This window comes from Fringilla coelebs (genome assembly GCF_963513975.1).
Source record: "Fringilla coelebs genome assembly, chromosome: 11".
In the NCBI taxonomy this organism is placed as follows: Eukaryota; Metazoa; Chordata; class Aves; order Passeriformes; family Fringillidae; genus Fringilla; species Fringilla coelebs.
This window is the reverse complement of record NC_140037.1, coordinates 8,247,638-8,265,385: the sequence shown is the minus strand read 5'-3', so window position 1 is coordinate 8,265,385 and position 17,748 is coordinate 8,247,638. Positions and strand designations below refer to the sequence as shown.

General features: G+C 47.1%; 1 protein-coding gene across 1 annotated transcript; it reads right to left on the bottom strand.

Annotated features, from left to right (window-relative positions):
• Positions 1 to 151: 151 nt before the first annotated feature.
• PRPS1 (phosphoribosyl pyrophosphate synthetase 1) lies at positions 152 to 12,748 on the bottom strand. Its single transcript, XM_084213111.1, has 8 exons — positions 12,656 to 12,748; positions 11,908 to 12,123; positions 9,542 to 9,725; positions 9,110 to 9,208; positions 7,318 to 7,442; positions 5,421 to 5,594; positions 4,528 to 4,687; positions 152 to 2,221 (listed from the first exon to the last, which is right to left on the bottom strand). Exons 1-8 carry the CDS (start codon positions 12,661 to 12,663, stop codon positions 2,129 to 2,131), a joined length of 1,059 nt encoding a protein of 352 aa, XP_084069237.1. The 5' UTR covers positions 12,664 to 12,748; the 3' UTR covers positions 152 to 2,128.
• Between the last annotated feature and the right edge of the window lie 5,000 nt (positions 12,749 to 17,748).

Below are 17,748 nucleotides of genomic sequence, written 5' to 3'. Positions count from 1 at the left end.
TGACCTTCCAAGGTCTCTTCTAAAATAAAAGTACTTTATGATCTGCCCTTAAAATGACCCAACTCAGAAGATTCATGTCATTTAAGATATTTAGAAGTATTTACAGGCAGAGGCCATGGTTTTTAAATAAAAGTTTAATTCCTTCATCAGGTGTTTACTTTAAACACAAATGCTGCTGAAAATCCTTCCAGCACTGCTCTGATGTCCTGGCTTTTGGCTCTCAGAGCAGCAGCAGGATGGCAGCAGGGGCTCCCATACAGGAGGTGGGATCACAGACTCTCAGGAGAGCTCAGTGCAGGATGCAAAGCAAAGAAGCAAGAGATGCACAGTTTCCAGACAAACACCAATTCTTATACAAAAAGAAAAGCTCTACACTAATAGAAGTGTTAATGTTGCCACAGGACAGGAGTTCAGGAAGGGAGAGAAGTCTTCAGTAAAAGGCACAACTAAAGAAGTACTTCCCTAGATTTTAACCACATCTTTCAGTTAGTTCCACTTATACCCCAGCCCCCAGCCTCTCAAAGCCATGCTGGTTACTGTAGAAAGTAATTTCAAGGTCTTTCTTTTCCCTTTTTCCCTTCCTCCAGCTCAAAAACAAATAAAAAAGGAGTGCTTATTAAAAAAACCCCAAAACAACAAAAAACCAAAAAATAAAAAACAAAACAAAAGAAAACCAGAATAAAACAGTTTGGTCTATAAACCGTAAGAGTTCAAGAGAGACTTAGCAGTTTACCTTACGATTGTCTGGTACATTTTCAAAGTATTCAAGTTTCAGATGATACTTATTACATCCAAGAACCTCAGCCAGCTCTAGTTTTGGTATTTTTCTTTCAGGCACTTTGTGGCCTGTCAGGTTGGTGTTAAATCTGCAGTTCTCCCAGTATTATGTATCTCACCAGCCTCTTCAACCCATTGCAATAAACACTCCTGGGAAGCATCGGACCCACTCCAAGGGCTCCTTCAGGTGTTGCTGTCCTGCAACCTGCAGTGCTCCTTAGCTTAAGGTATTTTGCAAGAAGCAAGGCTTTCAAGGAAAGGCAGACAGTGAGCAGGACAATGTCTCAGTACCTTCCAGGATAACAGGACTGTAACAGGCACTGAGTGAGAGGCTGAGCCAGCTGGACACAAAGCTGCTGTGTTTCAGGTCACCCCAGCATCTGAGCAGGCACTTGCTAGATGCAACAACCTTGCTGCTGTTGGACAGAGGCTCTGTTTTCTACTGTACTGGTAAAAAAAGAGTTGGGGTTTGCACAGCAGGTCAAGGTGCAGCTGCAGCACATGACAGCAGTGCTCTAGTTAGCTAGCAAAGCTAACAGGAAGCTGTGAAATTGAGAAGCTGGTTTTAGCCTGCACTAGAAACCAAAGCACACAACCACCACAAGTTCTCTATGTCAGAGCTTTTGGAAAAGAACACTTGTCCAGGATGCACCTTCCCCACTAAACTAGCACAGCACTGCACAGACTCTGCTCTCACCCTCACTTTGCTGTGTAGTGCACTAAAGGGCATTTAATTTCATCAACAATTAAGAGGAATTCAAGTTTGCAAACTACACTGATCTCCTTTTATGGGAGGAAGCTGCAGCAGAAACACTCCCAAGGTGTCTCCCAGGGCTTCACCAAGGGTCAAGCTTGGCCAAGACACAAGCCTTCCCCACCACTCTCCAAGGGCTCTGTCAGGTACAGAGTGGTAAGACAGCCAGCAGTCTCTTGGGCTCTTGCTGTAGATCCAGATCAACATGTCCTAGGGAGCTCTACTTCCCAAACAATTTAAGATGCACATGCCAGATCATCTAACCCTGCCCACAGACAAACCCTCTCCCTCCCCCCCCTCAAAATAATTGTGGCAATTAGCCATGTGTCAGTCCTGCTCTCCACAGACCTGCAGAATTGAGTCAGTGCTACTGATCAGCTCCATGCACAGGGGTGCTGGTGGAGTTGGCTGTCACAAAGATGAGCTTTCCCCCTCCAGCCTCCCAGTGTTGGGAACAGAGCCAGTAAGCCTGACTTAAGCAGGAGATGTGGAGAACTGCACTGGAACAAGCAGAGTCTTCTACTGAACTTTACAACAAGCTGAACAACTTTTGGTTTTAAAAAAAAAAGCCATACAAGCAGCAGCTGACATCTGTTGTTATAAAGGGACATGGCTGAATAGGTAGGAAACAGATTCCCCATTATGAGTCCTCCTGATGGCCTCTGCAAGGATCATGGAGATGTCAATCACCTGGAAGGGAAGAAAGATGCATCAGTGCCATTGAGGAAAAGGCATCAAGCCTGAAAGAACTGCTGAGAAGTCAGAGACAACCTAAAGAATAAACTCATCACCCACATTTTAACATGCCAGATGCAGATAAATTACTTCTACACAGGATTAGGATTTAATTACATCTAAGCCTGAAGATAGCCTACAAACAGCACTACAAATATTCTAGCTGGTCTGTCAGTTACAGTCTACTGTCACCCTGCTTTGCTCAAACTCCCTAGGCTCAATCTGTTTACCACAGGACTCTCTTATTCACTTTGTGCCGAGAAGTTAGGGCAGTCTAAATCAAGATGAAATCACTTCCCTGAGCCAAGAGGTTTTACCACTGCTGCCAGCAGTCTGAGAGATGAAGCTGCTGTGCTGCAGCTCAGCTCCTGGGCGCTGTGCTGGCTCCATCTGGTGGGGTCAGAAAGGTACGAGGAGGGAAAGCTGAGTCTCAGCCAAATCCCAGCTCTGAGTCCCCACAGCTAAAGCATTTCAATATATGTAGTCTAGTAAGAATCACTATATTCATGGTGCATTAAGGAAACCAAGTGAAAATCATATTTAATATTTTTAATCTTCTAGATAGTTTGTCTCTGAAGGAAAAAAAATGAACAAGCTGCAGAGTAAAGCCTGAGATTTGTGATAAATCCTTTACCTCTGTGCTCCTCAACATGAGACACCAGTGTAAAATGTGAAGTATTAAAGAAGAGCCTGGAAAACTGCTCCACTGCAGTCTTTGGCTACAGCTACTTACACAGAGGTTGCCAGTTTAACATTTTACCTACACCAGGTGCTGTGTGGAGCCTGGCAACAAAGTGAAGCACCAGAAATCTTTTAGACACTGCAGGAGTATCATTCAGAAGTTAGTGCTGAAAGAAATGCAACCCAACAGCAGCTTGCAATCAGCTTATAACATATTTCCAAAAGCAGCTTAAAAATGACTGCAGCTTCAACCAGTTCAGCTTCCCTCTCACCAGCAGCCCAGTAGTGGGGAAGCCTCTACACTCACCCCACAAAAGTACTGGCTTAGTGTGAGTAGTGCCAGAACTTCTCCAAATGCTTGTGTCCTAGGTATTGGTGCTGTGAAGGCAAGGCCCTTCTGGAATTAAATCTGGTAAAGGACATCAGGGACAAGAAGAATGTTTTCCTTTTGTTATTGATGTATTTGGAAAAACCTAAGAATAATGTGGGCCTGTTCCTAAAGGGAAGGGGGACTCTGGTGACAGAGGATGCAGAGAAGGCAGTTAGTGAGCACCTTCTTTGCATCAGTGTGCACTGACACGCAGGAGACTTGGGTAAGGGAATGTTGGAAGGAAGACTCTTCCTTAGGGAGGACTGGGCTAGAGGACACTTGGCCAGACTTGATATCCACAAGTCCATGGGCCCTGATGGGATACATTCATGGGTACTGAGAGAGCTGGGAGACATCACAGCCAGGCACTCATGATCAGCTCTGAAAGGTCCTGCAGATCAGCAGAGGTGCCTGAGGACTGGAAAAAAGCAAATACAACCCAGAATTACTGGCCAGTTAACCTCACATCAATCCCTGGGCAGGTGACAGAGCACTTCATTCTGGAGGCCATCTCTATGCACACGGATGACAAGAACATAATCAGGAATAGTCAGCATGGATTCATCAAGGCAAATCATGCTTCACCAACCTGATCACCTATGAGGAAGCAACGACCCAGATGGGTGAGGGGAGAGAAGTGGATATTGTCAACTTCAGCAAGGCTTCTGACACTGCCTGTCATGAAATCCTCACAGGCAAAACTCAAGAAGTGTACACTGGATGAGTGGATTGAGAACTGGCTGAACAGCAGATTCTGGGGCTCATTATCAGCTTTTAGTTTTCATATGGATGGCAGAGGCTGGGCATAAAGTGACAGATACACAACAAAGCTGTCAGCACCAACATCAGAAGCTCCTGTCTACCTCTGTTTCAGCATTGCACATCAGCACATCACTCCTCCCAAGGGCACACATCCAACTACTCGCCTACATTGTGGCCCCATTAAATCAAACACCCGATTTGGGTAAAACAAGCCCTGAAAATGAAGATCCTTTATGAACTGTTTGAGATGAACTGCAACAGAAGCTGCTTTATAGCAGTGTAACATGTCTGTTACCCCACAGCAATAGGGCCAAGAGAACTAGGCAACACCGATGGCAGTACCAACAGAACCACTGTCAGCACTACACAGTATTGTGGGATTTTCACCCCCAACAGGTGAACAGACAAGGCTACCACCCCCCAGGAGTGACAGAAAATAGATGCTCACCTGGATTTTAGGGCACTGCTTCATCTTGTCCTCCTGGGGTATTGTGTTTGTAACTACAACTGCCTCAAAACAGGCGTTGTTGATCCGGGAAATTGCTGGCCCAGAAAAGATCCCATGAGTTAAGATGGCATAAACTTTGGTGGCTCCAGCTGACACAAGCCTGCAAGGGGGAGTAAAGGAGAAGGATGAGTAATTCTCAGCAAGTATTAAGCTGACATTAGTGCAGGGCACATGGTAAGCATGACTGGAGATAGCACCATGTGCTTAGGGAACAGCCTATCTTTGATTCCCCCACTCTACTGACTTGGAAAAATCCCCCAGTTTTACAAGTACCATGAAATCCACTACAGGCAAAGCACACACTGAAAAAACCCCTTTGTTCTTAGCTCTGGAATATTTGGAACAGATCATACAAATGACCTTCTGTAATTTTTGCTTACACAAGGTAGCAGATATTTAATACTGTGCTAATACTTTAATACTGTATTTAATACAATATGAAATACTGTACTAATTTTTAATACTGTACTTAACGGTTAACCATCTTGCATATATTGCTGCTTCTAGTGTAAAATGCATGAATGATATCAAAGTTTGAAGAGCTTATTTCTAATACAAAACCAGCTGATGGACCACACAACACTTAGTTCTACCTGACATGGTCAGTGATGGTCCATTTTCAGTGCAGGGAAAAAAAGAGACACTATGGTCTTGTACCTATTCCAACTGCAAGAACTTTTACTGGTTGTTTTCCTTATTTTGTATGGCATGAATAATCAAGAGACTGCATGAGCCTTGTGAAACTTGTCATGCAAATAATCTGCTTAACCCATTACACAGTGCTCACTAAGAGCAGGTTCCTGGGTTAGAGGGCAGCAGCCAGCCCCACTCACTTGTCTGCAGCGTGGCAGATGGTGCCACATGTGTCTGCCATGTCATCCACCAGGATGGCCACTCTGTCCTTGACATCCCCCACCAGCACCATGCGATCGACCTCGTTGGCCTTCTTGCGCTCCTTGTGGATGAGGGCAAAGTCTACGTTCAACCGATCTGCAATGGAGGTCACTCTGAAGAGAGAACAGTTCCCAAACAACACTTAGCTCCACACAGCAGCTTCAGGCAAAGCTCTTTCAATATCAAACACACTGCACACTAAGAGGAGCTGTCACCACATCTGCTACTGCTCCCAAGCAATTAATAGAGGGCACTCTGCCACCTCAGTTTCCCTTTGAGCAGCTAAACTGCAACCTCTGATCTAATCTCTCAGTGACTGCAAATAGATCTCATCTTTCATCATGACCACTGTAAACTAATTTGCATTTAAGCTGAAACCAAATCTTAATCAGCAAGGTCAGCAAACTTGAAGTGATCCAAACACTTGGAAAGTTGTCATCTCTGTAACACTACACTGGAAAGGCTTAAGTTGTGCTATGACAGGGCTTTACTGTCACTCCCGTAAGCACTCAGTCATCGTGCACACAAGCACAGGCACAGATTGTGGCAGGATTACACATCCAGGAAATTCAAATACACCACCTCGCATTTATTTCCATTAAAGTGACTGCAGAGCAACCTTACTAGAGGGATCTTAACTTTATATATTGATACTGATGAACAATGAAGAGTTTAAAAGCATTAAGAATGGAAGGAGTAAAACACACATGCCCCCAAGAAACTCTTTACTTGAGCTAAGTAGATTCTTAGCCCCACTTACCATCCTGGTGGTCCTACACAAGACTGTTAAACTAAACTGAAGTATTTGGCTTTGCATATCTCCATAAAATACTGCACCAGCCAAGATCGACACATTTCAGTATAAGAGGCTTTTGAGCAGATTTTTTCAAGAGTCAGATTATATCTGGCTGGTTTGGCACTTCATATACTGTGTTATGCAACAAGCTACAGAAATAGCTGAATGTACAGGAGGGCTTGCCCAATCCAAGGACCACAGCAAAGCTACAGAAAGCATACAGTGACCTCCACTGTGTCTCTTGGCTGTCTGTAACACATCACTTCAAATATTCTGAGGCATGTGAATCAGATCAGCACCCACCAACATTTTGGTGTGACAGCCCTGGATTAAAGAATACATCTGTGTCCCTCTACTGTTCACATGTAGCCCTCAGACAGAAGCATCAAGGAACAGCCTAGTTTCTCCTAAAAAGCCTCTGAGAACATTCTGGGCTGCCCACAAACTGGCATGTTTGTCTGCAGGGAGATGGGAGATTGTAAGGCTATCAAAATAGAAATGTGCTATAGCATATGCTGCTGCTTTTTGGAAAGGAACCATATATCTTCCTCATTCTCAGGGAAGATGAAGAGAGGCAGCAGGCTTAAATCACAGCTAGATATTCAAATCCAAGGTAATAAAGTAAGAAAATACCTCAGGAGACTAAGTTTAATTCTGCAAAGAAAACAGCCTGGATAAAAATGTATCATTAATCATCAGCAGTAAGCTTGCCTTGGCATAGAGGTGTAAGCTACACTATTTCCTCTTTCAGTTGGCATAAACAGCCTTGTACAAATTGGTTTAGTCCAAGGGAGGTAGCTGTTGTGCAATTCCTACCTATGCAGCTGTGATTCTAGAAGCTATTAAATCCTCCATGTAGCCCAAGAAACCTTCTAAACATTCCCTAGGAAGAATATCTGACCACTCTTCCCCCGCTGTCCCAGACTGTCTGAGAGAAGTCAGACCGAAAGGAACATGTTTTAAAAACAGGGTCGCAAGTATTCTTAGGAACTGAAGTAGACACAGAAGCAGCATCTCAAGCTACCTGTCTGACAGCTCACCTCTTGGCTCCACCAGCATCCGGTGAAACAATGGTGCAGTTCTTCCACTCTGGGATATTCTCTTTGATCCATTTCAGTACAGCAGGCTCGGCATATAAATTATCAACAGGGATATCAAAAAAACCCTGCAAGGAAGACAACAGGAACAGATGTAGCTGAAAGCCCCATTCCAGAAACAGTTGTAGGAAGCCTTCTATATCATCAGGCATGCAGTCATCACCTTTCCACAGCTTTCAGCTTTCCTTTTTACTTCCCTTGATGTAAGGGCAGTAGTCTTTGGGATACACAGAATAGTAACATAAGAAGTCTTCAGAGCCAGAAATAGTTCAGCAGCATAAATAACACTTTATATTTAACACCTCCACAAAATGAAACTAGTTCTGTCCTGGGGGCTGCAGAAAGCTTGCAGCAAATGCACTCATTTCCAGAGCAGCTGGTTGCCTGTTTACAGTCAGTCTTTAAAGCTCATTACCCAAACTGTTCATATCTACAAAACAGGCTTGAGTAACATCTGTCTTTAATGCAGCTTGTTCCACAACTTTACAGTGACCCTGCAGACTTCTCCAAATCTCATAGGTCACTAAATGCTAAAAGTTAAACCTGGAGTAAACAGGCAGGAGAGTGAGGGGCAGCTACTCCTGAGGAATGCTTCAAGGTACAGGGTAACAGACCCTTCTCACCATCATTGCTTCTGTGCTATGCAACACAGCAGCTGCAGGAACCAGGCTGAAACCAGCCAGATGCTGGAAGCACATACACACAAATGATCCCATTAAATCCCATCACTGCTGCTGGTGCAAGGTCAGCCCTTTCAGTCACACCAATTTCAAGTCCTGTAGGAAGAGGGACCCCCTTGGGCTCAGTTATTTCATGCTCTTTCTGAGAGCCTTCTCAGCCGTGCCCCCTACAGATTTTTTTCATCTGAGACAGTATTTCTGGGCAAATCATACTGGAGTGTGAATGACTGCCCTTCCAAGTGTTAAAACAACAGCCTGCCCACTTACTTCAGCAGGCAGTAGCTACCTTACCCTTTCTGCAGCAATACAGACATCCTTCCCTCTGCCACACCCCTCTCAGTTGCACTGAGTTGGCTTCTTGGTCTTGAGCACTTGCTCAAGGTAGAGAAAAACAAACTGATCTTGCAGCTTCTCCTCTCCCTGGCAAACATTCCTGCCAGCTTTCTTACACAGCCCAGGGCAGACTTTAGTTGCTCTGTAAGATATTTTGTTTGTAAGCCAACACAGGCTATGAATGATTTTCAATTCACTACCAGCTTGGGAGAGAACCAAGGCCAGCCTTGGTGTGGGAGGGTGATACTGAATGGATACAAATGGGATTGCCTGTCTTGCCAGAGGCAGGCTATCAGATCACTGTCCTGGTCAGCTAAACCCACAAATGCAGCTGTGCCAGGACACCTGAGGGCAGAACTAACTGCTCACTTCTCCAAGACAACACACTAAGTACCAGAAAGCTCTGCTCAGAATTTAAAGCCACTCTCCATCTCACATTCTTCCAAGGTCTAGTGAAGAACAAACAGTGTCACTGTGTGGCAACAAAGCTGTAGTGATCACTTCCTAGCTCATTTAAACAAGACTCAATACACTCAATCTGATGAAGAACAACTGTACTTTCATTTACAGGTTAATCTGTTACCCACCTACCCATCCAGACCCAAATTCCCAAGTCTTGATCACTGCAGTATCTCCAAAAAGCAGATGACTGGAAAGCTTGCAAAGCAGCCAAGAGGCTCAGACTGGAACTGGTTAAGCCCCTTCCTGATTTTTGCTCCTACCTGAATCTGAGAGGCATGCAGGTCCATGGTGATGATGTGATCTGCACCTGCCACAGACAGCATGTTTGCAACCAACTTGGCAGAGATTGGAGCTCGACTCTGGTACAGGAAAAAAAAAGACAAGTTCAACTCCTTCATCAAGATGTCAGCCTTCTGCTTCCAGGCAGTGATTCACAAGCAGTTACTAAAAGGAGCACTCATTAACATTGCATCTTCTCATCAGCTAGTGATTAGACTTTAGTATATTTTCAAGAAGAACTAGATCTTTATGAAAAGATAATTTGGCAGTCCAATGTTCTGAAGTTTAACAAACTGAGGAGAGGTTGGATATTCAGAGGAGGTGATAAAACTTCATTTAAATCCTCTCCAGCAGTCAGGACTTTCTAGGTGTGCATTCAACTTCCCTGCAGAAACCTTTACCACATCCCTTACCTTGTCCTTTTTGTCCTGCCGGGCGTAAGGGAAGCAGGGGATGACAGCTGTGACTCTGCTGGCTGAGGCAATCTTGCAGGCATTTATCATGATGAGGAGCTCCATCAGATTGTCATTGATTTCCCCACAGCCACTCTGCACAATGTAGACATCCTCCCCACGAACACTCTCACCTATTTCCACGCTGGAAACATGAGAAGACAGTTGGAGCCAAACACAAATTAAAGCACAGCCATTACCTGTGCCTGCAGAGCAACCAAGGCACTGCATCCCCAAGGTTCTGTGGGTGACACTGCCATATAATCAAGGCTGTTGAGCAGCAACACTGCTGTTTATTTGCTCAGTGGCTATTTTACAGCACTCACTCATCAGATTTAATGGTCTAGCCACTAAGGCTAAAAGCACTCAGCCTGTATTCTTGATCTCAACACAAGCTGAGCATGTAAACACCCCAGAGCAGGCCTTGTTCCCCTGGAATCACAAGCACAGCCACCTCTAAAAGCAGCAGTGCACAAAGGAGCAAGGACCGTGGCCAGCCACCAGCCAGAGTGAGGTCAAACTGCTACCAAAGCAACACTGCAGCCAATTATCAGATTGAGACTCATAACAGCCATTCAGGGGCTCCAGCAGAGAAGCACTCCAGCCTTGCACTCTGGAAAGGCTTCTGGGGTTAATTTTCTCCTGGATGCAGTGCACACTAATCCCTGCTGATGAAGGGCCTGAACACGAGCCAAAGGTCCTGTTTGCCAGCAGCCAAATGCCAGCTCGAGTGCACATATGGAGACACCTGCACCAGAAAGAGTGGGAAAGAAACCACTTCATTTATAGACCCCCTCAGGCTCGAGTTCTAATTCTAATATTTCCTTCTCTGACCTTCCTGATCTCTTCTTCAAACTTTTTTGATGACTGTTATCTATTTATATCTTACTGCTCAATATCCATCAGCGAGCTGCTGTCATCTTTACTGCCTTACCTTACAGGATGCATCCATCTCTCATGGAGAATTTCTGTCAATGAGAACTCTCTGCTGGGGAGCTGTCTGATTATCAGCAGTTAGCATCAAAGTGTCATCTCCAGCATTAGGGTGATTTAAGATATTTATGGTACCAAAAAGTCTATGAATTACTCTGTTGAAACAGTCTTACTCTTTTGGGGAAGCACCTACTGTCAGTTTATTGGGGTAAATAAGATGTTTTTAAGTCTTCAAGTCACATTACCTGCTGATACAGGAACCTGCTGGCCAGCCAGCCAGGTGGGTAAGAACAGTTAATAAAGAACAATGAGAACAGTGCAAGGGCTGTCAATCAAACAGAACTTTTTATAACTCCTCTACAACTCCTTGTACTACCTCTGAGATTTCACTATCGATACCTATGGCAAGAGAAACATAATACTGTATGTCACATGTACATCCTGGATTTTCATGGAAAAAAAAATCTGCTTCCAGAAGGAGTGGGTTGGAGCAATCAAGGTTCTTTATATTGTACTCTGTGGAGTATACACGATTAGTTTATTCTCTAAAGCAAGCTTAAGGGGCTCTGAAGAAGTTTAAACCTCCTTTTTAGCTTTACGTAGGATGGCAGCAGGATTTTTAAAGCACAGAAATATAAACCAAGGCGAACGTTAGGTTTCAAAGCTGGAGGGAAACAGACTGCGTGACTGCAAATGCACCGTGGGATGCACGGAGGTGTGAGCCTCCTCTCTTTCCTGAAGAATTCCAGCAATACTTTCTAAGACTCTGAAGCTCCTCAGAGAAGTTTAAAGTTTAGCTACATGCTAAACACAAAATTATCAAGCCTCAAGTCATCAGAGTTTAGATTTAAGGATGAAAAAGCCCGATCTGTGTAGGTGTAACTCCGAGATGTGCCGTCCCATCAGCTCGCGGCTTTGGGGTGGAGGGGGCAAGGTCCGGGTGGCGAATTGCACCGCTCCAACTCTTGCCACGGCGGCCAGGCCGCACAAACCCTCCAAGTTCAGGCGCCCCGCGCGGCCCCGGGTGCTGAGGAAGCCCCAAAGGCGGCGGGGGCAGCCCGCGTGGGGCCGCGCCGTGAGGCGGGGGCCGCTGGAGGCACGGCCCGGGCCGCACATGGCTCGCGGGGCGCACCGCAGCCCGGTCTCGTCCCGCACCGAGAGCCGGCTGTGCCCGGGGGGACGTGCGCGGTGCACCCGAGAGCTCCGGGCAGCAGGGGCCTGGCGGGAGCTCTCCGGGGATGCCTCCGGGCGCAGCTCCGCCGCCGGGCCCGACCGCACGGCCCCCGAACTACAACCCCCATCACCCCCCGCGCGGAGGCCGCACGGTAGCCAGCGCTGCAGCGCCGCGGGGCCTGCCGGGAGCTGTAGTGCGGCCGCGCCCCGCCCCGCCTCACCATGTCTCCTGGTTGCTGAACTTCTTGGTGACCACCTTGCCCAGCTCCAGGCCCAAGCGGTCGGCGATCTTCTGGGACAGGTCCTGGTGCGAGCTACCGCTGAAGATCTTGATGTTGGGCATGGCTGCGGCTGCGGCACCGGCGCCCTTTTTCTCCCCCTCCTCGTCGCTCCGCCACGCAGCGGCCGCGGCTGCCGCGCGGGGACCCGCCCGCCTCCTGCGAGGACGCGGCACAGTGGGTACAGGTCACACCAGCCGCCTCTACGCCGCCATCTTATTCTTTCCCGCCTACCGTGCCGACCCTTTATAGCCTCTCCGCCCCGAGGACACGCCCCCAATCGCTTCCCATTGGCTGTGCCGCCGGAGGGGGCGGGGTTCCGCTAACCGGCGCGGCAGTGGTGGGCGTGGCTTGCCGCGTCTCCTTTCCCTTGGGGGTGAGGGGAGGTGCGCGCGGCCTCCAGCTGGGGGCGGGGCCTAGGGCAGGAGGCGGCCTGCGATTGGTCGCTGCGTGGCGGCCTGGACTGCGATTGGCCAGAGCGGCGGCGGGCAGAGCGCGCGGCCGGCCGTGCCCCACGTGGCCGCGCGGGTGCAGCCGCCCCCCGGCGGCCATGATGGCGCCCCCCGCGCCGGGGGAGGCCGGTGGGCCGTGGCCCCGCTGCCGCCTCACGGCGCCGCCATCGCGGCCCCCGCCCCGCCACCGCCGCCCCTCCGCCGCCGGCGGGGCCCCGTCGCGCCGCCGCCACCGTTACCTCAGCATGCCGGCCTGCCCGCGCCCGCCGCGTCCGTCCCCGCCGCCCTGCGCGGCGCTGCGCGGAGCTGGCGTCACCCGGCGGGCCGCGTGTGAGGCGGTACCGGCTGACACCGGGTGGCAGCGGGCCCGCTGCGGCACCTCCGAGCCCCGGCCGGGGCTGCCGGCCCTGCCCCTCAAGGGTTGTTCTCATTTTGGGTCAGGGCTGCAGCCCGCCTGGCGGCTGATTAATTCCTGAGGGGTGTTTATATTTATAGTCGGGATTTTGTACCCTGTTCCATGCCAAATTATATATTTATGTCTATCTATCTATGAGATAGATACACGTATGTCTATGTATATATCTATCTTATAAATATATATACTTATATATGTAACTAACTGTAGACTAACACCAAATCAGTCTTCTGTGAATTATCGGTTTGTATGTGACTACATTATGCACGTTAATTTATCTTTGGCGAAATTAAATGTTGTGCTTAAGGGTTTTTAACCTTTAAACCTGGATTGTTAACCTTTAAACCTGGATATAATTTGGTCATAGAATATCCTGGGTTGTGAGGGAATCACAAAGTCCTGACTCCTGGCCCTGCACAGGACACCCCCAAGAATCCCACTAATGTGATTTTTATAGTGGTTTATTGTCATTCTAAATTTCTGATCTGGTCTCCAGTTGTTAATAGGCCAATATATTCCTGTCTTTTTTCTAAGACTTAATTATCTCAAATTACCTTTCACTACTTTGAAGGAAATGATACTCAAGTTTTAGCTTGTATGTATTATTATAAACCCCTTCAACATAAAAAGGCCATGTGTTTCATCACAGAAAATGCAGGAATTGATAATTGCTCACGTTTCTGTCTTTCTATCAGACACACAACAACAAGCAAGTCCAGGGTAATGATGAGACCAAGCCAGGGACTCTGCACTGTCTGTGCTTGTTATTTCCCCATAAATTGAAGGAGGAAAATTGACACATTTATATAAATATACAAAAATACCTATTAAAATAAGCCACAGCTTCTTCAGTATTTTCATGCAATTGTGTCATTCCTACTCACCTGAATCTCTGAGAGGCAATAAACTTCTGCAGTGAATTTGACATTGATTTGCTTCCAGTCCTTGAGAATTCAACTAGAAGAAATCATCCACAATCAAAGGGGGGTGGGGCTGGCCATGTTTTCTTTATTTTCTTAAACTCTCCTGGCCCCAAATGCTGCTGCCACTATCCCCAAAGACCCATAAATTAATGACTACAATTCCATACTTGGAGGAGATTTACCAGAACACTTTGTGCAGTGTCATTAAATTTGGAATTCATCTGCATAAAAATAGATATCGATTCCCGTGTTTTGCATTGCTGGAACTGGAATATTAATACTGGTAATTTTGATTATTTTTTGGTGTAGCTGTAGCAGTTCTGAGATGCTGTGACAGGCAACAAATCCAGGGAATGGGGAAGGAAGAACACAGCCCTTTGCTTCTAATTTGTTGCTAATTATTATTCATTTTAGCAAAGAACAATCATCTTAGCAAGCAAAATTAATCTTAGCAGTGAAGAAAACTTCACTGGGGAGTGGTTACCTGATGGTTCAAGTGATGGGATTTGAGGCTACCCCCCCCCCCAAATTTCCAGCAGACGCATTTTTGCCCCAAATCCACATCCCTGCAGCCATTCACTGCTGCCTCCAGGCCTTTGATCTGGGGCACACCTTGGCTTTGAAGTATTTGCTTCCCTCTTGTTTTGATTTCCATTTAATTGAATACAGAACGAGAGTTTTCTGTGCCCCAACATCCCAGGCACAGAAAACAGAAACATCTCAGTTTATTTGTGAAGCAGGCAGTGGGACCCTGAGGCTGAAGGCAGCAGAGGGTATATTTAAACATGCAAATTATGCCTCTCATTGATGAGCCCTGCCTGGACTTCCCTCCACAGAACTTTGGAGGCAGCTTTCCTATCAGGATCCTCCTGGAATCACAGAGATGTCATCTGGGGGAGTGAAAAATCTAACAAAAAAAAAAAAAAAAAAAGTAATTAAATCCTTAATCCTAAAACCAGGAACTAGCAACCTGTTCTGTTTAAAATCAAAGATATTTTTTCCCTTTCTGAGCTGGCAGCCAGGTGTGTTTTCACACCCACCTGCTTCCCTCCTATTTCAGCCTCCACCGAGCCTTTGTAGATTAGCCAGGGCTTTGTTCCTGAGGACAAAAGTCCACCTCCACTAACGACTCCCCGGGCTCTTGGAACAGGATAACCTCAGGGATTTGCTTAAGGAGAAGCTCTAAATGCACCAGAGTCTGAGTTAAACAGAGCCAAAACTCGCTCAGGAGGTTCCTCAGCCACAGCTGGTCTAGAGCTGCTTTGCCGTGCAGGGCAAGGAGGAGCAGCTTTGAAGAGTGAGAGGTTTATCTGGTTCCTGGGATGAAAGGAGAGACTCTGCTTGCATCCCTTGAAAACCAAACCAAACCGGCTTGGGAGTCAGGATTTCTGTCAAAGGATGCTCAGGGAAATGATCACAGATCATGAAAAAAGTGCATTGGAGTGTCTCAGCTCTTGTGTGGATGCCCTTATTCACCTTAAAGCACCTCATTGCAGCTGGTGAGCCTCATTCTGAGAGCAAAATAGAAGAAATTGAATTATTTCCTTTCAATCTAAAGGACTTTATTTAATTTTCCAGTGGTTTACAGTAGGGACAAGCACAAGCTGGCCTGGACAAGCAGAAAGGACAAGCTCATAGCCCGAGGTGCTGTGTTCCATCAGGTTCTGAAAATTGTGAATTAAATTAGCTTCCAACTAAGGAGAACCTGAAAACACACAAACAGCCAAAAAAAATCTTTACTTACCTGATTCGAAAGAGGTGCAATTAATCAGAAATACCTTCGTGTGTCACGAGCTGAGAATGAAATTCCCAGGAAGTTTCCAGCAGCACATTAACAGCATCAAATTTCATGACGACATCAATCAAGACAAGTAGCCCTCGTCCCCCTCTTGGCACTTTCCTGCATACAATTGCCACTCAATTACCACCAGCCACTAATCAAGAGCACATTTTCATGCAAAAAGCCCTTGGTTGAGAGTTGTTATTTCTTTCTGTTGCCTTGTGACTTCAGCGCCTCACAGCCGGTTCTGTTAATGAATGGCACTTGATGGAAATAACACCGGGCTCTGCCCTTTTGCCTTGGTGGCTGAAAGGAGGAGCCGCGAAAAATTGGAGGTCAAAAAAAAAAAAAGGTAAAGAAAAGTAGAGGTGGAGAAAAGGGAGAAAAGGTGGGAGGTAGAGGCTGAAAAAAAAAAATGCTAAAAAGGTTGGAAGGCTGAAAAGTAGAAAAGGGGACGGAGGTTGAAAATTGATGCCAAAAAGGGGTGAGAGACTGACATGAGGGCAGGCGGAGGTGGGGGGAAAGTTTAGGAATGGTGTTCACCCTTAACACTGTAAATATTCCCAGAGTTACACAGGACATCCCTGGACCGCACCCACCAAGGAAAAGCACACCGTTTATGGGGAAAAAGTGAAAATTCTGGGAAATAAATGGGATTGGCAAGTCTCCACTGGAACCAATACAGACTTAGAGATGGTTTTTAAAGCATCCTGACTGGTTCCCTTTGTGTTCCTGCTCTTTCCACTCAGCCTTTTTACTGTGCCTTTCTAAGGAGCCCAGGTAAAAGTATGAGGAATGAGCCATCTTGCCTTAGGAAGAGGTGAATATTCATTAGATTTAGGAGTATTTGCAAGCTGCTTTTCGAAAGTGGGATTTAGTAAAGCATTTTAAAGTGTCCTGACCTAGAGCATGCCCCCAGCCCTTTCATCTTCTCAACCTTAGAGGGGCAGCACTGGAATTTCTGCCACTTTGGGGATGGTGTGTTTGCTTTTTAATAACTTTGATATTGCAGCTGCAGAAACCCCCCTCCATCCATTCTGTGAGGGGGGACAGGTGACAGCCAGGGGCACCACCTCAGCTGGCCTGGGGGCTGTGCAGCAGCTGCAGTGGCATGAGGTGTCTGACATGGAATTGCATAACATGACACAAAACCTCTGGAAAAATATCCTAATGTGCACGAAAACAGGCTGGTTTTGTGTCATTGAGGCATGTTTGGGTGCTGTCAGTAGGCAGAGATGACTTTGCTCCCTGGCAGACTTCTCCCATGTGCACAGAAGGCCATAGGTGTCCTGCCAGCCCCACTGTGACTGCCCATGTCAGGAATTTGTTAGGATATTTCACACGGGAATCCAGACACTGTGCTTTAAATGAGGATAAAATGTAGACATTACTCACTTCCATTTGACTGTCGGCTCCCCTGGGCAGGATGAAAGCAGCAGTGGGTCCCAGTTATTCTGCTGTTGTATCTGGGGCTCCTGCAAGTCCTGTGTAGTGCTGCCAAGACCTTGGAGAGGGTGGAAATCCTGACAGGAGAATGTGACTGCTCTGCCATGGGGATTAGAGTTCAAAGAGCTCTCAGCCATGGTGCCCAGTCGTTGTCTCCAGCTGACAATGACCAGTAAAGTTCATGGAGACACAAAACCTGTCTTGGGACTGCTGCTTGAGGCCTGCTGGTTTTCCAGCCTCTGCCTTTGACACTTTAACCCCTGACAGCCAGGTAGTGAGGTTTAACCTCAGCTGGCAAAGCAGCACCACACAGCTGAACAGATAAGGTAAAAGCTGCACAAGCAAGCAGAGCTAAACAGGGAATTCATCCACTGCCTCCATGGCGGGCAGGTGCTCCAGGAAGGCAGGGCTCCATCAGTGACTTGGGAAGACAAACTCAGAATGTTCCCCTTCCTCCTTCTCCCCCAGCTCTGTGTGCTGAGGGTGATGCCATGAGGTCTGGGATGTCCCTGGGGTCAGCTGGGATCAGCTGTCCTGGCTGTGGTGAGGGTGAGGAGCAGGACAGGCCCTGGCTGTGTGCAGTCCCTGCCCAGGGAGAGCTCCAACACCCCTGGGAAATCAGCCCTGTTTGCACCAAACCCAGCTGCTGGGAGGAGAATTAACTCTACCCCAGCTAAAACCAGCACACCAGGTCCTCTGTTAGTCTCCTGAGCATTAGAGGGACCAGTCTGGCCCAAATTTTGTTCCTTTTCTGTCCATGGTCACTGA

What these genes read in the sequence shown, in the direction of transcription:
- PRPS1 (XM_084213111.1), bottom strand. An exon ending in TGCATGCCTCTCAGATTCAG is followed by an intron (nt 7,443 to 9,109) that starts GTAGGAGCAAAA and finishes TCTTCCTTGCAG; the next exon opens with GGTTTTTTTGATATCCCTGT. An exon ending in GATGCTGGTGGAGCCAAGAG is followed by an intron (nt 5,595 to 7,317) that starts GTGAGCTGTCAG and finishes TTCTCTCTTCAG; the next exon opens with AGTGACCTCCATTGCAGATC.